Source organism: Balaenoptera acutorostrata, chromosome 5, assembly GCF_949987535.1.
Source record: "Balaenoptera acutorostrata chromosome 5, mBalAcu1.1, whole genome shotgun sequence".
NCBI classification, from domain to species: Eukaryota; Metazoa; Chordata; class Mammalia; order Artiodactyla; family Balaenopteridae; genus Balaenoptera; species Balaenoptera acutorostrata.
The window spans coordinates 142,114,722-142,135,239 of record NC_080068.1 but is presented as its reverse complement, the minus strand read 5'-3'; the positions used below and the strand labels follow the sequence as shown (position 1 = coordinate 142,135,239).

Here is a 20,518-nt window from a genome sequence, read left to right as displayed (position 1 = left end):
TGCTCCGCGGCATGTGGGATCTTCCCGGAACAGGGCTCGAACCCTGTCCCCTGCATTGGCAGGCTGATTCTTAACCAGTGTACCACCAGGGAAGCCCTGCTCCGGGCATTTGTGACCACCCAGCCTGTGCCCCTGACCAGGCTCCCTGAGAATTGCCAAAGTCTCATCGCTGCTCCACGCTCAGGCTGGAGCAGTTGCTTAAGAACTGGAGGTGGTAATGTTGCTGGGCAGGGTTCAGGTTTTGCACTGAAATGCCATTTGAGAATATTTGTAGCATTTAAAAAATATCTGCTTATCCTTATTTTATCAATACTGTAATATAGTAAAAGGTAAGTAAATAATACAGTAAACATGTTTGAAGGATGCACTGTTGTCTTGCTTTTGAAATTGAGTAGTTCATATTTTCACTGTATTTCAGGGATTCTTGCAGTTAAACCATTTGCTGATAGTGAATTTTGGGGTATTTTGCAAATATTTGGTCCCATATTGAATGCTTTCCCTGACCCTTTGAAGAATGAGTGTTTCTTTGTCTTCAGCCGCAGTCAAGGGTGAGGTTGGCGGTGAGCTGGCTGCCTCTTCTGGGGTCCCCACTCCTGGCTCTGCCAGCTCCGCTGCCGACTCTGGGGGTCACGACATCATCACCGAGCAGCCCCGGTCCCAGCACACACTTCAGACGGACTCGGTGGATCTGACCGGCTGTGACTTGACGAGTGGTGCCACCGACGGGGACGAGGAGGACATCCTGAGCCACAGCTCCAGCCAGATGAGCGCCGTCCCGTCTGACCCTGCCATGGACCTGAACGATGGGACCCAGGCCTCCTCTCCCATCAGTGACAGCTCCCAGACCACCACCGAGGGGCCCGATTCAGCCGTGACCCCTTCCGACAGTTCTGAAATTGTGAGTGGTTGGAGGGGGCAGCCCAGTTTCTTCAGAGGAGCCTTCCCTGGAGGCCCAGACCTGGACCCTCCTGCTGGTTCACTCCATTCATCTGACCCACTGATAATAGTGTAGAGGTCACCAGCTCGGATCCTTAACAGGCAGCTCAGCCCCATCTGAGTCCTTCACTGAAGGAAACAGCCCAGTGTCTTTTGTGTCAAACGTGGAGGTCAAAAGTGCATTAAAAATTTCTTAATATCTTGTTGGTCACAGGTTAAGTCATTATTTTGAAAGTCCTTGAGGAGCCTATTATTAACAGATCTGTGGTCTTAATGCAGTATGATTAATAACATTAATACTGTGCATTATTTTAACACTTTTTGACTTTTCAAAACCTTTAACAACATATCCCATCTTGAGCATGGATCTGAGTGCCTCTTATCTCTGAGTTAGTGGACAAACACCTCAAGAGTGGTCTAAAGTTTGGTACAGGTATATACCAAATTTTACAGCCCAATTTTATTGAAACAGTTTGTACTACTAATTGTTTTGCTACTATTGAATGTATTTTATTAAGAATATATATATATTTTACTTAAATGAACACAGAAACTGTGCGTTACAAATCATGAGCTAAAGCGCTGGCAGCTCTCCAGTTGTCATGTGGATGCGGTTCCTGATGGCCGAGTGGGTTGCCACTTACTCGGCTGGAGAAGTGGGCTCCCGGTTGGGGTTTTTAACTAGAAGACCTGGAGGAGGGTAGGACAGATAACGGGAACGGTGGGAAGTGATTTTAAGTCAGGAAAGGGGGAAGAGTGCTAACCAGTAGGCCGGGAGAAGAGAAGGTTGGGAAAGTGCTGGGCTCAGTAGCACGTTAAGTGTGCGGAGGAAGTTTCTGTTGTTTGCTTATTGCACCAGGTTTCATCTTGCCTTTTTACAGTAGATAATTTCTGGGCAGGTTTGCTGGAAGTGGGACTGAATGACCATAGGAGGTTGTGAAAGCGTCCTGTCTAGGAGTGCTGCAGCAGCTATGTGTTGTGTGGTAGGGCTGGGCCAGGGACCCACGCCAGGCTGTGGCCTGCAGGGAACTAAACCTCTTCCCTTGATGCTTCTCACACTGGCAGAGTTCTTTCTGATTTATGAGGTGCTTCCATGTCCTTTATTTAGTCATTAGTTATTTGCTGAACAAATGTACTGAGCATCTGTTATGTTCCAGGGATTGTCCTACAAGCCGCGGATGAAGTAGAGGGCACAACATACAAAACTGCTCACACAAAGCTAATATTTTAGAGTGGGAGTCCTCAAACTCTTCCCATTTAGGGCCAGATAGTAAATATATTTGGCTTTGTGAACCATATGACCTGTGTTGCATACTCATCTGTGCTGTTGAAGTGCCAGAGCAGCCGTAGATATGTAAGTGCATGAGATGACTGTGTTCCAATAAAACTTTATTTACAAAAACAGCTGGTGGGCCAGGTTTGGCACACCAGCGTAGTTTGCCTGCCTCTGTTCTAGAGTGTGTGCCTGTGTGGGTGGGGCAGATGATGAGCCAGTAATCAACAGGTAAATAAACACATAGTCAGATGGCAATAAATGCCATAGAGAAAAATAAGCCAGCTGTGGGGGGTCGGGATTGTCTTCACAAGATAGCCCAGTGTGGGGCTTGTCTTGGAGGGAGCCCACCACGATGAGAATTCCCGCTCGGCCATTTACTAGCTGTGTAGCCTAGCGCAGTTATGGCCCTTCTGGCCTCAGTTTTCTTATCCACGAAATGAAGATGACGACAGTACTTATGTTGTAAGACTTATGAGGATAAGGGAAATAATACATGTAAGTACTTTCGAGCCTGCCTGGGGTGTAGTATGATATTCAAAAAATGTTGTTTTTTATTGTGGTGAAACTTCTCATTTTAACCTGTGTGCGTTCTCTTTTTTTTAAACAATCTGGAGAGTGGAGGAAATCATTTCTTTCTTGGTTGTTTTTGAGCAAGTAGCTCAGTTTCTTTTTAATTTATTTGGAGGGATTTGGGATGATTTTTTAAATGATATAGAATTTATTTCCGTAATAATTTAACTAGCATATTGAAGGTACATCACTCAGTTTTTCAGGTCAATTACAATTGGATGTGAAAAATTTTGCAGTATGAAATCATAACCCACATATATGGCTAAATATATGAAATATTGCGCCCAAAACTTAGTTGGGTCATTGCTAGCAGTTTAGGGGATAACCTATTGGTAGACTTTTGTCTAAAAGATTTTTCCTCATTTTTGACTTTTTTTTCTTTTTGTAATCAAAAAGAGAAATGTCCAGATTGGAATTGTTTTGGAATTTTTAGAGTTATGAAAGCTTTTTATAATGTAGCAGTAATGCGTGGTCAGTCAGCTCTTGATAATGTACACGCACGCACCCACGTGCACTTGAAGAAGTGACCTTCGTGTTGGCGTGTGAGATGTGGTCTGTGTTATTTGTGGGGTTTTGCCTTTGCCTTCCACGTTGGAGGGCTTGCCCCTCGGTGATCACACTTCAGAACCCTCACAGCCCCTCTTGAACTGTTTAGGTGTTAGATGGTGCCGACAGCCAGTACCCAGGGATGCAGGCGGGGCAGCCCCAGGACGAGGACGAGGACGCTGCTGCAGTTCTTCCTGATGAAGACGCGGAGGCTTTCAGAAACTCTTCCATCGGTACGTTGACTTCAGGCCATGTACTACGGAGTGGCCTTGTCTTCAACCCTGACCTCTTACGTCTCAGCTTCTGAGAAGAAATCTTCTGGCGTCTTTGTTTCCTGAGGTGTAGATAGCAAATGAGGAAAATCAATTGAGAAGTTATTACCCTTTTTTTGATCTAAATCCTGTGGTTTCATATTGACTTTGTGTAAATATGTGTATTTGTGTTTTAATTGGAAACTTGTCACTTAACCTCTCTCTCTCTGATTTTGAAGCCCTTCAACAAGCACATTTGTTGAAAAGCATGGGCCACAGCAGGCAGTCCTCTGATAGCAGTGTAGATAAATTTGTCTCAAGAGACGAAGCTGCTGAACCAGGAGATCAAGAAAGCAAGGTGAGACACTTAGGCCCGAGACTGCTCAGCATCCTGAGCTCCCGCGAGAGCTCAGCATCGCCCTGGCTGCTGCCTGTCCCCCGAGCTCTTGGCTTTCCCGTCGCGGAGCGTTTGCTCCGCTGTCTCCCCTTCGCATATTGACCTCTTCCCGGGTCTGCTCTGCTTTTCTGCCTCTCCAGGTGGGAGCGCGTCCTCACCATCTGGTGGTCGTGCAAGGCCTTGCAACATTCTTGGTTTTGTTCCATTGAATTGATTTATTTGTTTGTTTATTTATTGTGGTAAAATACTCATAAAATTTACCGTCGTAACCATTTTTAAGTGTACAGTTCAGTGGTATTAAGTGCATTCACATTGTTGTGCAGCCGTCACCACCATCCGTCCACAGAACTTTTCTCATCTTCCCAAACTGAAACTCTGTCCCCATTAAACACTAACCTCCCGTTCCCCCGGCCCCCGGCCCCTCTCACCCATCATTCTGCTTTCTGTCTCTATGGATTTGGTGACTCTAGGGACCTCATATACGTGGAATCATGCAGGATTTGTCCTTTTGTGACTGGCTTGTTTCACTCAGCAGAATGTCCTCAAGGTTCATCCATATGCTTGGTAGCAGGTGTCAGAACGTGTTTACTACATTTTGCTTTTCTCCTCATCTCTTGATGGACACTTGGGTTACTTCCACATTTTGGCTGTTGTAAATAATGCTGTTATCAATGAGTGTGCAAATACCTCTTCAAGACCCTGATTTCATTTCTTTAGGGTATATATCAGAAGTGGAATTGCTGGATCATGTGATAGTTCTGTTTTTAATTTTTTGAGGAAACACTGTACTGTTTTCCACAGCAGCTGCACCATTTTACATTCCTACCCACAGTGCACCAGCACTCCATTTTCTCCACATCTTCGCCAGCACTTGTTATTTTCTGCTTTTTTTGAGAGTGGCCAGCACACTGGGTGTGAAGTGGTGTATCACTGTGGTTTTGATTTGAATTTCCCTGATGATTAGTGATGTTGAGCATCTTTTCATGTTGAGCATCTTTTCATGGGTTTATTGGCCATTCATGTGCCTTCTTTGGAGAAATGTCTATTCAAGTCCTTTGCCCATTTTTTAATCAGGTTGTTTGGGTTTTTTTGTTGCTACTCAGTTGTCCATTGAACTATTTTAAAATTATCTCTATTGCTTACCTTTTCCATGTAAGTGTCCTGTATTCCCAGTTAATTTTAAATTCCTTGAGGGCAAGAAGTAGTGTTTTGTACTTAGTCCCTCCATGGATGCCCGGTCACTGTGGCGACCTCGGCTGTTCCTTCTGGGCCCCCTCGCACCAGGCCCACCCCTCGCAGCTTTGGGCTTCCCCAGGCTCTTTCCCCTGCCCGAGGAGCTTGCCCCGGATGCCAGGTCTCAGCTGCCCTCCTGCGTGGCCCCCTCCCTGCACGCTGGGCTCACCCCTGCCACAGCCCACGTGGCCCCGGGTCAGGACTCCCTGCGGCTGGTCTGATTCTGCTCTGCCGTGGCCCGTGAGCTTGGGCACCTGTGGGTGAAGGCAGGCGTCTCTGAGTCCCAAGCGCCTGGCACAGCTGCTGTTCTGGGACTATTTGTTGGATGAACTAACGAATCAATGGGTGGGTCCCATGATTATAAGACAAACTGTCAGTTTTTCTGTTCCAGCCCTGCCGGATCAAAGGCGACATTGGCCAGTCCAGTGACGAAGATTCTGCTCCTCTTGTCCACTGCGTCCGCCTTCTGTCCGCTTCATTTTTGCTAACTGGGGAAAAAAACGGTAAGTGTAGAAAGGCAGGTGCAGGGTTGAAGGGAGTGACTTGAGGTTTCAGAGGTCATCTTGGTAATCAGCTTTGTGCCTGTTTGCAGCAGACAGAGTAGAATCTGGGGACGAGCTTTGGTTTTCACTGACCGCTGGGGAGGGAGGGGAAGACGGGAGCAGTGGGTTTAGCGGGTCTAGTTTTGTTTATTCGGAAGCTAGACATGTGCTGCTTTCAAGCTGAAGGTGACCCAGGTGGATTTGTTTGCAGCCTTGGTTCCGGATAGGGACGTGAGGGTCAGCGTGAAGGCACTGGCGCTCAGCTGTGTTGGAGCTGCGGTGGCCCTTCACCCTGAATCTTTCTTCGGCAGACTTTACAGAGCACCGCTTGACACCATGGAATACCCTGGTACGTTCAAAGTTTGTATCTTACTCCTCACATTTAATCATTATTTTGAAAACTATTTCAAACCGTCTTGACTATTTTAGTTTTAGAGCACTAAGTTTTCTGAGCTAATTTGTGGCATTTGAGGTGTGTTCTCCATAAAACACATAAATAGTCATGTTTTTAGCTTCCCGGACCCCGTATAGATGCAGTGTTTAGTTGAAGCACATACAACAAAGCGATAGAAATCTGGGAACGTCAGAGCTGATTTGCATATGAATTAGATTTATACCAAAAACACAAATTGTATATAATCAAAATTGCTTTGGGCCACACCACCCAGGCCAGGTGTTCACACTCAGAGCCAGTGGGCACCGAGGCCAGCTGGGGCAGCAGCAGGCCAGTCTCCTCACGACGGGTGAACGGAGGGAAGACTCGCTCTCCCAAAGTTATCCTCCCGCCTGCTCTCTGTCTTTCCTTGGGCGAGGGGACAACCCATGCTTTTGAATTTATATTAGGTAAGTATGGACAAGTTTGAGGTTCTCTAATAATTTTTTGAGATGAAACCTTGGAATTTTGATTATTGGCTGACAACTTGGAATTATAATCCAGAAAATCTATTGTGTTGAAGGATGAATATAGAATATTTAAACCCCGAAACGTTTTTACCACTGATGGTTATTATATTCAGGTCTTTTCTAGATTAGGATCACTGCCTCGCCCTCTTTTTCTTTCCTGAGAATTCAGCCTTTGCCCTGAGTTAGAAAGTTGACAGTAGGGACTTGTACAGTGGCCGGCTGTCTCTCTCCACAGAGGAGCAGTACGTGTCAGACATCTTGAACTACATCGACCATGGGGACCCACAGGTCAGAGGAGCCACGGCTATCCTCTGTGGGACCCTTGTCTCCTCCATCCTCAGCAGGTCCCGCTTCCACGTGGGAGACTGGATGGGCACCGTCAGAACTCTGACAGGTAACGTCGAGTGTTCAGTTTTCAGTGTTGTCTCTTCCAGATGGCATTCTCACGTTCAGGTTCACATGAAGGTGTTTGTTCCTTGCTCTTCCGGTCAGGAAATACATTTTCTCTGGCGGACTGCATTCCCCTGCTGCAGAAAACTTTGAAGGATGAATCTTCTGTTACTTGCAAGTTGGCTTGTACAGCTGTGAGGGTGAGCATAATCATTTGTGGAAATCATTTCTATGATTAGTGGAAATTTTACCAATGTTACAGTTAAAATTGGAGCTTAATATTAAATATTTCCAGACATTCTAAACAATAATAAACATCTGTGTATCCACCACTCAGCCTTAGAAGGAAAACATTGCCAACAGTTAAGGTTTAATAGACTTTGATTTAAATCTCAGAATATTTGTTTGAAGTATACTTTCCCTAAAGGGTGTCTATACCTTGCTCACATTAAGTGTAAAACCTGTTGAATTAAAAAAAAAAACAACTCCTTCAGGCCCGTAGAATGGGTAGAGTTAAAGTGAGGCATAGGGGTTATTTAATCCCCTTTGTTTTTTGTGTCGAGGGACAGCCCCAGTCCTTTATGTGGTAGGAAACTTTATATCAGCTGGTTCATAAATCACAACTGGCTAGTCAACAGCAGTCCAAGTTAACCAGTAAAAATCAAAACAAAAACCCTACAGTTGTCAGATTTATGGGATACCATCCCTTTTTAAAATTTCGTGGCCCAGCCAGAATTGTTCCTTAGTTCCAGTTGTTTGCCAAGTTTCAGTCCGTCTGTCTTTGCTGGAGCAGAAGGAAGGGGGTTGGCAGTAGGCAGCAGGCCGTGTGTGGAACTGCCCACGAGCGTGCTCAGGGCTCAGCGGAGGGTGCAGCCTTAGAAGCCCCGTCCCGTCCGCTCGGGCGGCCAAGGGCAGGGTCACGTCAGAAGGGCTCGGGTGCTGGGCCCGCGGCTGAGCTCGGGTTTGGCAGTGGCGGTGTGGCGCGTGGTCGGTGATGGTGAGGTTGGTGTCTGGGAGGAGAGGCCAGGATAGAGGCAGAGTTACGGGGGGAGGAAAACAGTTTTGTGGAAGGGACACATTTACTTTGCACCTCAAGTTTACGGAGGTGAGTGTGCGTGGTAAGTGTTTCTGAGCGATGTGGGAACGGGGCAGCATCCCTGTCACTGTTAAAGGAAGACGGAGCGGGGGCGGTGGGAGGGGTCGGCGTGGGAGGGGTCGGCGGAGGCCCACCTGCCGCCCGCGTGCCTTCCAGCTCTGCGTCATGAGTCTCTGCAGCAGCAGCTACAGCGAGTGGGGGCTGCAGCTCCTCACTGACGTGCTGGCCCTGCGGAGCAGCTCCTACTGGCTGGTGAGGACGGAGCTCCTGGAGACTGTGGCAGAGATCGACTTCAGGTGAGTGAGTCGGGCTCGTTGGGTCGGCGAACCACAGCCGCTCCCAAGTCTGAACAGGCGTTGGAAGGCCGGTCCCCTGGTGCCAGGAGTGACGCTCATCAAGTGACCCGTGTCAGCATCGGAGTGGTTTGCACGGCTGCCGCTGCCCGTCTCCTCCTCGACTTTGCCCCCTTCTTGGAATTTTTACGTACAGGCAGAGGAGTGGAGTTTTCCGGTAGTCTTAGTCTTCTAAGTGTTCTGGATGGTGTGAATAAAAGAGCTCGAACTTCTAAAACAGTGAAGCTTGTGTCACTTGTGCTTGTTTAAACGAGTGTGCTTAACACTGGACTGAACTTAGCTGATCTGTATTGTGTTGCAGTTAAAAATAACTTCTGATGCCTTGCAGTTTTTCATTTTCTAAGAGTAAGTTTTCTTTCCAGATGATTTCTCTCTGTGCTTTCTTTTAGACGGGAAATTGCCCTTTATTGTCCAGGAATATTGTGCTTTTAAGCCCCCATCTATAGAGTGCTTGTTGCGTGCCAGGCTGGGCTAGGTGCCCTCTGTGGGTTACCTTCTCTCAACCTCACAACATCTCTGTGAAGTCGGGGTTGCTTTCAGCTGCGTCTCACAGACAGGACCCTGAGCGGGGCGGGCGGGGACCTTCCAGTCTTCGGGAGGCGCCAGAGTCTCAGCCCCCTCCCCACAGTCTGCCCTCCCGCCTTCTTCGGTAGGCGTCTGAGCTAATTCTGTAGGGCACTTGGGGTCTTTCAAAATAACAGTTGTTTATATCCATTTTGAAGAAAAATAGTTTCCTGAGTAGTGTCTGACTGAGTCTGGAGTCAGGAGAGCAGTGTAAATTCTACTTGTTTGAAAACATGAGTCTTTCTGCTGTTTTAAGTAAGACTGCCTCAGAGCCTTCCCTGGCTCTTGGTTAATGTGCTGGAACCGGCCGTCTTCCTTGCTCTGTCAGTCATGCAGGCCATCAGTGGGTGTTTGTTCAGTAACTAAATTGTTTCATTGTGAAATATGTTCTTTTGTGTTAGGTTGGTGAGCTTTTTGGAGGCAAAAGCAGAAAACCTACACAGAAGGGCCCATCGTTATACAGGGGTAAGCCCTTCATTTTTGTGAGGCTGTGATTTAACTTCCAGGAAGCACACTTTCCTAGTGGAGTAGAATGTCTTGGAATGCATTCTGTCCCAGATTTATTTCACATGAAGTATTTATTGACATCATGAAAGTTGTGATTGTATGCGTGACTTTAGGACTAGTGATGTTAAGTTCTTCCTCACTGGCTTTCCAAAATATCTGACCTAAAACTTAGTTAAATACAGAGATTATATCTGTTTTTATTATCCTTCTTTCCAAAGCTTTTAAAACTGCAAGAACGAGTGCTCAATAGCATTGTCATCCCTTTGCTTGGGGATGAAGACCCCAGGGTGCGCCATGTTGCTGCAGCTTCGTTAATGAGGTACTTAACTAGTATTCTCCCTCTTTTCACTTTCTTGGTTAGAGTCCTGAAAGATATGAGATTGGGAAGAGAGGGGAAAATGCAGAGGACATGGGGCAGTATTCCTAAATCTTTTGAGCTCACTGTCAGCTACTCTTAAACGATCAAAAAAGATATTTTTCACTACCTTAAGGGTCTAAAATGAAAATTTAAACAACAAAGTACTAGCTTCATATTATAAAAGTAATGCACCTTCATGGCCAGAATTTTGAAATATGGAGACTAGCACTGGAAAAAATCACCTTCAGTTCTACCATTGGAGATAACCACTGTTAACATTTTTTCCTGTATATCCTGTGTACAAGTTTCTTTTTCAAAATTGGGACAAAATGTACATGCAGTTCTGTTATCTGATAATTTCCACATAATGTATTATTAGCATCTTCCTGTTGGAAATACTCTTCTAAAAAAGAAATTTTAACTGTCATTGTTGTCTGGGGCGGCACCCTCTATTCAGATATATTCATATTTCCGTACTGAAGTGCATGACATTTCATACAGTGTGAGATAAATAAAGCCTGTAAATATTGTTTAAAAATTTTTTTAGTTAGTGGCCACTTTTTCACTATGTAGTTGTGATAAATTTTTATATAAATATTATTTGGTTGGATATTAAATTTTTATTGATTTAAATAATGAATAATGGTTCAGTGACTATTGTTATACATAAATGTTTATGTGTAATTTTTTTCCTTAGAATTAATTCCTGGAAGTTGAGTTACTAGGCCAAGCAAGCTTTTTGATTTTTTTTTCCTAGTAGCTTTATTGAGGTATAATTTTATATCTCTTAAAATTTACTCATTTTAAGTGTACAATTAAATTATTTTTGGTAAATTTACAGAGTTGTGCAACCTTCACCACAATCCAATTTTAGAACATTTCTATCATCTCAAAAAGATCTTTTGTGCCCATTTGCAATAATTCCCAATTCCCACCTGGCCACAGGCAACCACTAATCTACTTCCTGACTTTAGAGATTTGCCTATTCTACACGTTTTATATAAATGAGATCACATAATAAATAGATGGGACTTTTGTGTCTGGCTTCTTTTGCTTAGTTTTTGAGATTTATCCATGCTACGTGGTGTGTTTGTTCCTTTCATTGTTGAATAGTATTCTGTTACATAGATAATACTCTATTTTATTTATACATTCACCAGGTGGTATTACTATTTTCACTTTTTGACTACTATGAATCCTGCTTTTCATTTCTCATGGGTGGATACCTAGCAGTGGATTTTTATGGTTTTGGTACTTATTGTGAAATTTCTCTCCAGAAACAGATCAGTTTATGCTCCCACTCCCAGAATATGATTGTGCCTGATTCTTCTCACCAAAACAGTATTTCAAAAGAAGTTAAATATGTGTCAGTTGTTCAGGCAGTCATTGGTATTTCTTATTAAAATAACTTTTATCTTGTTTTAAAAGTAATACATGTTTACTGAACAAAATTTAGGAAGAATGTAAAGAAGGAGATAAAAATCTTTGTAATCAAACTACTCAAAGAAAACCAGTTACATTTCGGTGGATATTCTTTTGGTTTTCAATGTGGTCATTTGCATTTCTTTGATTACTTGTGAGGTGTACCTTTTCATGGATTTAACTGGATTTATATAACTTACTTCATCAAAGATCTTGGATCTTTACCATTTTCTGTGAATGATAGTAATTTATTAAACCTTAGGAAAAAATTATACTTATGACCAGGTCTTCATGGAGGAAAGAGACTTTAACTGAAGACACTGGGTTTGCAAACTAATGTGATAAAACAGTTGACTGTTTCTAAAGTTATGGGCCCGTCTGTAGGTGTGTGAGTGCTCACACAGGGTGTGTGCCAAGTGCTGACTGCAGGGAGGAGCCCGTGTGCCCCCTGCATTCTGCCTCTGAGTTCACTTTGGATTTGTGAGGGACCTCAGCTGGAGCTCTGCACCTGGGAGTGTGTGGGACGGTTTTGCAGACAAAATTGCAGAAGTGAGTAAGGGACAGCCCCTGGCATTCGGATCTGCCCTGTACTCAGTGCTTCCTGTGTGCCGTGGCTTCACGCGCTTGTTGATGCCGATCAAGATGGTTAGAAAGAGAACTTTCAAGGTTTTTTAAATCAAAGCATTTAATTATGTGTAGAGAGATGTATGTAACTGTATGACAGACAGGAAGAGAGTCCAGCGCCTGGTCTTTTCAGAGCGGGTGTGTGGGGGAGTGGCCCTGCGATTGGAGCCTCTGCTCTAATTCCCTTGACGAAGGAAGTGTCTGTGGGTAGCCGGAGGGAGGGGATCCCAGGTGGTTTCAGGTACTTTCTAAGGGAAATAAACCTTGCTTTTATGTCAGGCTTGTCCCGAAGCTGTTTTATAAGTGCGACCAAGGACAGGCTGACGCAGTTGTGGCCATGGCGAGAGGTCAAAGCAGCGTTCACCTGAAGCCTCTCATGCACGAGGCGCAGCCTCCATCTCACTTCTCCGCCAGCACCATAACCAGGTACCCCTGCTAGCCGAGGAAAGCGTGCCCTGGGCTCACTGTAAAGCCTCGTGTTTTCTAGAGAAAACGCTTGGAATAGGCGTTCCTCCCGTGATGGGGCGCTTCTCTTTTTCAGGGTCTACCACCCGCCTCTTTACTTAAGCTCTGCTGCAACCACACAGCAGTGACGTCGTAAATCGTATGATCTCTTTGTTATGAGCCACATACCGACAGCTGTATTCTTCTCTAGGGCTCTAATGCTATGTCTTCTCTAAAAACTTGTCCTTAAAATTTTCACTTTATTTGTGTTACCTGTGAAGAGTATAGTTACGTCGTGACATTAATGTTTAGGTGAGCAGGCTGTTAAAGAGTGTCGGTGTTATTTAGGGTTATCACTAGTTCAGTGATGTGCAATTATTATTATTCACATTTTTTTGTGAGAGTCTTTTAAATACAATTTCAAATGGTTGTACACAGCCCATCCTTTTCTATGTCCTTTAGACTAGAAGACTAACATAGACTATGTTTTTTATTGTTGAGGACAGGACACTGAGGGAAACAAAAGTGAATCAACGCTAATCCTGCCTGGGCTTCATTTATATAGTTGGGGAAATAGAATTTGTATGTAACTACAAGGAGGGATTGAAATTGACACGTGCCATGAATGGAGTATGGAAAAGTGGCAGTCCAATAGTGGGAAAGGACTTTCTTTTTTCCAGAAAGGAGTAGATTCATGAAGGATTTCTTTTAACTTAAAGCTTGAAAAATGGACAGCTTTGGACACGTAGAGAGATTGCAGGCAAGGCTGTGTTGAAGAGAGCATTGCTCCAGTGCTGTGGTGTTGGGAATTGGAGGAGGAGAGGGGTGATTTCAGCCATTTTCCTAGAATAATGACCACATTTATTCCCAGTCTTTCTTTAACTTAAAAGTCAAGACTGCTTTAATCTCTTGTAGCCTTTAATCTTAAAATTTTAAACGCCATTTGAATTTTGAAAATGTCATAAGCTTCAGTGGTAGATTATAAGTCTCCACGTCTCTTTCTCATTAGAATATATAGAGGCTATAACCTACTACCAAGCATAACAGACGTCACTATGGAAAATAACCTTTCGAGAGTCATTGCAGCAGTTTCTCATGAGCTGATCACATCAACCACGAGGGCGCTCACAGTAAGACTCTTTTGGTTGGTCTTAAATGAGGTTACTTTTCAGTAGTTTGTGTGGTCAATTCTTAACGGTAGGATGCTTGTATTAGAGCTCTTATATGTGCGGCTTACTAAGAAATTGTGCTTCTGTGAATAAAACCTGGGTTTATTCCAATGGGAATGGAAACAACTTTTTTTTTTCCTGAACATTAAATATGTTCATTGTAAAAAAATTCAGCCAGGGGAACTCCCCAGCGGTCTGGTGGTTAGGAATCGGCGCTTTCACTGCCGCGGCCTGGGTTCAGTCCCTGGCTGGGAACTAAGATCCCACAAGCCGCGCGTCGCGGCCAAAAAATTAAAATGAATCAATCAATCAATCAATCAGCCTGTCTAGGAAGACATAACAAAGAAAAGAAAAACTACCATAATCTGAACTGGTAGTATATCAGAAGTTTAAAATATCTCTAGAATAATTGACTCAGTGACTTTATAATATATACGAAGCAGAAAAAAATCAGAAATGCCAACAAAGATTTTTGTGTAATGTGATTATCTGTATCATTATTTGTGATGCTGAAATTGTAAAAGAACCATAATGTCCAAGAGTCCAAAACTGATTAAATTCTGATTATAACTAAATTCTGTATAGATGGTGATATGCTTATCATGCACTTATTAACATGATGCTTTGGAGGATTTTTAACAATCTGTAGAGTGATCATCTGGATTATAATGAGTGAAAAAAGGCACAGTACAAAACTGTGTATGCTTGTGTACAGACAGATCTTGCTTATGAAAAACAATGTTCACATTAAACACATTTCTTACATACTCAAGAAAATGATTGGCAGAAAATTTCCAAAACAAATTTTAGGATTATGAATGATTATGCTTCTTAAGATATTCACAAATTTTCTAAAATGAACAAGTCTAACTTCCATAATCAGAAAAAAAGAGTGTTATACGAAAGTAGTGCCAATTTGCTGATTACCAGGTTAAATCTTGTCATTTATTTTATGTGACAGAAGGAATGCTTTCATGTGTGAAAACTCAGACAATTATGATTAGACTATCTTGATAAGTATATAAGTGCCTTTCAAACTTAAATATTGTTTGGGCTGTCTGCAGTTTGGTCTTCCCTACATTATTTGTATTTATTTTGGCCTGCATATGTCAGACACTGTTCTAGGCTTGGGATGTAAAAACAAAGAGGATCCCTGCCCTTGTGGTTCTTTCAGTCTGGTTAGGAAGATGGACATTAATTAGCTCGAGTGCTGGAGCAGATGGGGTGGGGTGGGGTGGGGTGGGGTAGGAAGGGCGTTCCAGGTGGGGGCGGGGAGCGCAGGATGATTAAAGTTCAAGGCAGAGGAGGTGCATCACTCCTGGCCTCTCCTCACTGGGATATAATCGACCCTCCTTAAACCTGTATCTCAGTTGTCCAGCTGTATCTTCTAAGGTATGAACTTGTATCATGGGAGGACAGATGTCTTATCGTTAGATACAGATCCCAATTTTGTTTTCATTGTTCATACTCTTTATAAAGGGAAAAAGGAGGTTCCATTTAATAAACTTTTTTGGTGTTTGAGTGTGATTTTCTCATTCCTTTCTTCTTTAGTTTGGATGCTGTGAAGCTCTGTGTCTTCTTTCAGCTGCCTTTCCAGTTTGCATTTGGAGTTTAGGTTGGCATTGTGGGTATGTATTTTCCTCGGCGCATGGCTGTGTACAATTATGTGATACAAACATAGTTATACGGATCCCTTTCTTTCTTTCTTTTTAAGTCTCACCTTAACAGTTTCACCTTTTGGGAAAATACCCATCGGAATATTTGCTTCTGCCCTGTTAGTTGTGTGGGAAGCTAGAGAAGGAGCTATAGGGAAATACTGAATTACTTGTAATTCTAATGGATGTCAGATGCTCACTCTTAAGCATTTTGGAGGGTCTGAGGGTATGATTTGCAGGTTAATTTAAGGGAATTTGCATATGCTGGCAAAAGACTTTTCTAATTGGCTTGATTCTCTCCAAAATTATTCACTATGTATTAAAAATTTAGAAACATTTTTCGTTTGAAATCAAATGTGAGCTGTTGTGCAAAATCGTAATCAATTACAAGAGTAATTTAGGAACTATTATATATATATTAGCGGTTCTCATTTAAAAATGATTTTCTTCCAGTAGATGGCCCTCATAGCATCTGTGAAATAATTCTGAGTCTTCTACAGCATTAAGGAGTAAGCTTTTGTTATGTATACTGATAACTGAGACAAATTTAGTAACTCACCGTCACATTTGGAAGAAAATCTACAGATTTCTTGTGTGTGTCAGCGTACGGCCAACTAACTTTGCTTGAAGTGGGTGCATTCTCTGGTCCTGGGTGATGGCTTTCCTGTGTCGTAGATTCAGCATTAGACCTGACTTCAGAGCAACTCTGGTGTTGGGGTAAACGTGCTAAGTCAGAGTCGAAAGAGAGTTAAAAGTTATCAGAGTAAGCAGTTCCAATACTTCCAGTCAGATCTGCTACCTGAGTTCCTTTCTCGGATGACTTTCATGGGACTCTGGTTCCAGGAAAGATGCTAGTTCACAGTAGTAAAATCGCTTTATGAGCTGGCATGAAGTGAACAGTGATGTACCTTCCTTTTGGTTCATGGGAGAAAGCAAGGCTGTTATCTTAAAATTTTTCTGTAATTCAATCTTGCAAATGTCTGCTTTCAGAGTGCCCCCACTGAGCGCCTCTGATGAGTCTAGAAAGAGCTGTACTGTGGGCATGGTCACGATGATCCTGACCCTGCTTTCATCAGCCTGGTTCCCACTGGATCTCTCAGCCCATCAAGATGCTTTGATTTTAGCCGGGAACTTGCTTGCAGGTATTGGTACTGAGTTGAAAGAGGGATTCTAGGTCTTTAACTTTTGATTTCCTTTGGGGGGGTGGCGGCAGTGGGCGTATGGAGGAAAAGTATTGAGGTCATTGCCAGGGATGGCTTGTTCCTTTAGTCAGAATTTCAGACATTACCGACAGGCATAAATGTGTACTGCAGGCAGCTATCCTGTGCCGAGTATTTTAAAGCAGCCCTTTCCCAATCTAGCCCCTCAGTTAGCTATAGGTAAACCCATTTCTAATTTCATTTTAGCGGGCACCGTGTGCAGGTACTGTCTCAGGCACGGGGGCCATGAGAAAGTATGGTGTGTGGGCTCCGTTCTCAAGTTGAATGTAGGTTTGTAGCGACACGCGTCAACAAGAGTTCAGTGGCCGCACAGAGCGGCTGTAATCACTCTTTGTTGGGGATTAGGACAGGAAACAAGATTTGTGGGCTGGCAGGAGAGGACACCAGACAGGGTACAGCACATGTGAAGGCATGGAGACGTGAAAAATTGTGTGACATTTGAGAACTGAGTAATTTTGGATATCATGTGAGGGCGAGGACGAGGATGGAGAATGTGACTGGTGAGGGATCTGTCTCCGTTAATGAGGACTTAGTCTGTTTGCTCTGGGAGGTCATCGAAGAGCCTCATGAAAGGGACTAACAATCTGGTTAGTAGTTTAGAAAGATCACTCAGCTGACGTGAATGTGGATTGGAGGAGAAGTTAGGGAAACCCGTACTTAAGGCAGGATCAAGAGAGTCTGAACAAGATAATGGCTGTGGGCTGTGTGGGAAGAGGCCCATTAAAAGAGAGTGAAGGGGGCAGAGTCAGCACGTCTGGATCACCAGTTGAACTTCAGTTGTAAAGATCAGGAGGGGGACTGTCACATCCTGGGTGGGTATGTGATGGCGGCCTTCATGGAGGTTGGGGACACAGATTCGGGGGGAGATGTCGGTTTCCTGTGGAACCTGAGGCATCAGTGGGCCCCCAGGTGGAGGTGTCCCGCAGACTCTCGACGCAGATGGGTCTGAAGGACTTATGTCTTGGCCCCACGCTGTGGAGCTGGGGAGGTAATGTCTGTGCCCGTGTCACAGCCAGTGCCCCCAGATCTCTGAGGAGTTCGTGGGCCTCCGAAGAAGAGGCCAGCCCTGCAGCCACCAAGCAGGAAGAGGTGTGGCCGGCTCTGGGTGACCGGACCCTGGTGCCCATGGTGGAGCAGCTCTTCTCCCACCTGCTGAAGGTGGTCAACATCTGTGCACACGTCCTGGATGATGTGGCCCCTGGACCAGCAATAAAGGTAACTCCTCTCTTGGGCAGCTGTTCTCAGCTGGTCCAGATGGCTCCGTGGGCTTCCAGGAATGCCTCTGTTCACTCATCTGTCCCTTCCTTATCCTCTTCTGCTTTAAATAAACAAAATTGCTCCTATCGTGACACTAGATTTAACACCTAGATGTGCTCATCCAATTTATAGCCCGTTTGGTATCGTCTGTCATTTACTGTCACCTCTGAGAGGGAAATACCTGGCTTTATTCTTGGGCTTTCAGCGTTGGCCAAGAAAGCTCAGCATTGAAGTTGGTCTCTCCCGAAATGTTTTGCTTTTCTTTGAAGTACAGTTCAGTGAAAACTGTTCACACAATGAATTTAAGATGGATCAGTTCACTTGCAATTGTATGTGATGGTTCACTCTCTCTCCTGTCTCTTCCACCTTGACAGCTCAGGTTCTCCTCTAGCTGCCATTCGGTCCCCCTGCCGCTACAAGCTTCTCTCGAGTCCTTTCTCCCAGCTTTACCCCTGAATTAGTGTACTGCTTCTCTGACGCTGGCCTTCTTTGCAAAACCTCTCGGGCCCTGGACTCAGTCCACTGCATCGGCCGTTGATTCTTTAACCCCTGCTGGCCTGATTTCTGCCAGCTCCCCATAGCCACGCTCCCTGCCAAGACCCGCCTTTGACTCTCGTGGGTACTTCGCAGACCCTGTCTCACCTCCCTTCTGCATCTCCCAGGACCACCTCTCCTGTACTGAGACGTTCTCTCTGGTCGGCTTCCAGATTCTCTGACCCCCTTCTACTGCCTGGGCACTTTCCTAGTTTAGTCTTCTTCCCACCATTCGTGCTTTCCAGGGCTCTGTTCTCAGTCGGCCCCGCTCCATATTCTCTGGGCCAGGGCTGTCCAGTACAGCTCTCTGTAAGGATGGAAACGTTCCATCTACACCAGCCGGGACAGTAGCCACCAACCACATGTGGCAACCGAGCACGTGAAATGTGGCCAGGGCAACTGAGGAACTGAACTTCTAATTTTGTTTAATTGCCATTAAATTTACATTTAAGTAGCCGCATGTAGATCGTGGCTCAGCGTGGGACCGGGCAGCTCAGTGCAGTCAGGCCTACGCTCAGGTCTTCAGTGTCTAAGCAGGGGAGACCCCAGACCTGTCCTCGGAGTCCAGTGTGGCCAGCTGCCACGGGTCACCTCTACTTGGGCGATCCATAGAAATCTCATTCGGTCTAAATCTGGACTCCTTGGTCTCCTCGCCAGCTGGTGCTTCTCCCCGTCTCTCACTCCATATTTTTTAAGCTAGAAAATGGGAGTCATCACAACTCTTCATCTTGCTCACCAAATTCTTTGTTTTCTCTCCTAAGTATCTTGCAGAAAGCCCATATATGTATATGCATACATGCATGTACATTAACATATGTACATACATGCACATGTAGGTGCACACACATATACACACTTTTCTCTATGCTCACTGCCGCTGGTCTGGTCCAAGCTGATGTAGTATCTCATTTGCACCACTGCGGTGGCCCCGCTGAAACAACATTATTAACATATACAGTTACGGTGCAATTCACATACTATGGCCTCACCCATTTAAAGTGTATGACTCTGTTTTAGTATACCCAGAGTTATTTGGCCATCACTACGATCCATTTTAGAACCCAAAAAGGAACGCTGTACCATTTGGCTGTCACCCCCCAGCCCTCCCATGCCCCCCAGCTCCAGGCAACCACTAAGCTACTTTCTGTTTCTGTAGAGCTGCCAGTTCTGGACATTTCGTGTCAGTGCAGCTACACAGCTGGTGTCCTTCGTGACTGGCTCCTTTCACATAGCGTGTTTTCCAGGTGCAGCAGCTTCTTTCCCGGTCTCCCTAGCCCTTCCCTGTTAGCCATTGTGTCCTTTGTGCAGACAAGGCTCCGAGGTATAGGGTGGCCTCTCTCAGATCGCGGAGGGGGTGAGCAGCAGAGCTGAGGCGCCCACGCCACTGCCTCCTGCCGTGTGGGGCTGGGGTGTTCTGTACTCTGTCCTGTGTATGCAGAGTATGGGCTTTGTGGAGGGTCTGGGTTTGTTGCCTCCTACCTCTGCTGCTTGTTAGCTGTGACCTTGAATAAGTCACTTCATCATCGCTGAGCCTATTTCCTCATTTGAAAACGGAGTTCAGAGCATTGCTTTGTACCCTGTTTCATGCCCTGGCTTCCAGAGAGAGCCCCATTGCTTGCTATTGGAGGTGGCATGCCGGGGCTCCGGGGGCCTCCTGAGACCCCGCCTGACCACGTGAGGGCTCCTCCATCTCTCAGCGTTCATGGTGCTCCCGTTAGGAAGTGCTGGTCAGTTCCCACCACGTGCAATTGTTGTGTGGGCTAAAGTGGATGGTATGCATATGGAGTCTGAGCTCCATAAATGTGGATTCAAAAAAGAGAAATGGATTGCACGGGTGAATGGTAGAAGCACATACCATAGTTTTCAGTTCTGTGTTGGTTACACTTCCTTCACAGTTTGTTTTCTATTTTAGGCAGCCTTGCCGTCTCTAACAAACCCGCCTTCTCTGAGTCCAATCCGACGGAAGGGAAAAGACAAGGAACCCGGAGAGCAGGTGTCTGTACCCGTGAGTCCCAAGAAAGGCGGTGAGGCCAGTCCAGGTGTGAGGCCACGGCGGGGGAGGGGGAGGGGACAGGCTCGGGGGGGGCCTGTCTGTATTACAGTGGTTTAGGACTAAAGCTTACGTTCATGTCAAGGTTAATATTACAACTTGGTAGTTTTTGGAAATAAAATACATAGCAATGAAGCCAGAGAAATGGTTTCCCCAGGTGTGGTTTCAGGTATTGAATGTTACTTACTGAGTGTACACAGACCACATTTCGGTCTTACGCA

General features: G+C 45.0%; 1 protein-coding gene across 3 annotated transcripts in view; it reads left to right on the top strand.

The window, feature by feature from the left end:
* HTT (huntingtin) overlaps nucleotides 1-20,518 on the top strand; it is a 136,506-nt gene that overhangs the window by 47,290 nt on the left and 68,698 nt on the right. For all 3 annotated transcript variants that reach the window (XM_057546224.1, XM_057546223.1, XM_057546225.1), the window contains 16 exons: nucleotides 537-898; nucleotides 3,438-3,561; nucleotides 3,819-3,937; nucleotides 5,601-5,712; nucleotides 5,963-6,100; nucleotides 6,890-7,048; nucleotides 7,147-7,244; nucleotides 8,297-8,436; nucleotides 9,459-9,522; nucleotides 9,783-9,883; nucleotides 12,248-12,394; nucleotides 13,422-13,542; nucleotides 15,133-15,209; nucleotides 16,227-16,378; nucleotides 17,469-17,671; nucleotides 20,160-20,286. In XM_057546224.1, the coding sequence (XP_057402207.1) occupies nucleotides 537-898; nucleotides 3,438-3,561; nucleotides 3,819-3,937; nucleotides 5,601-5,712; nucleotides 5,963-6,100; nucleotides 6,890-7,048; nucleotides 7,147-7,244; nucleotides 8,297-8,436; nucleotides 9,459-9,522; nucleotides 9,783-9,883; nucleotides 12,248-12,394; nucleotides 13,422-13,542; nucleotides 15,133-15,209; nucleotides 16,227-16,378; nucleotides 17,469-17,671; nucleotides 20,160-20,286 (2,244 nt within the window). The remainder of the gene's footprint in view (nucleotides 1-536; nucleotides 899-3,437; nucleotides 3,562-3,818; nucleotides 3,938-5,600; nucleotides 5,713-5,962; nucleotides 6,101-6,889; nucleotides 7,049-7,146; nucleotides 7,245-8,296; nucleotides 8,437-9,458; nucleotides 9,523-9,782; nucleotides 9,884-12,247; nucleotides 12,395-13,421; nucleotides 13,543-15,132; nucleotides 15,210-16,226; nucleotides 16,379-17,468; nucleotides 17,672-20,159; nucleotides 20,287-20,518) is intronic.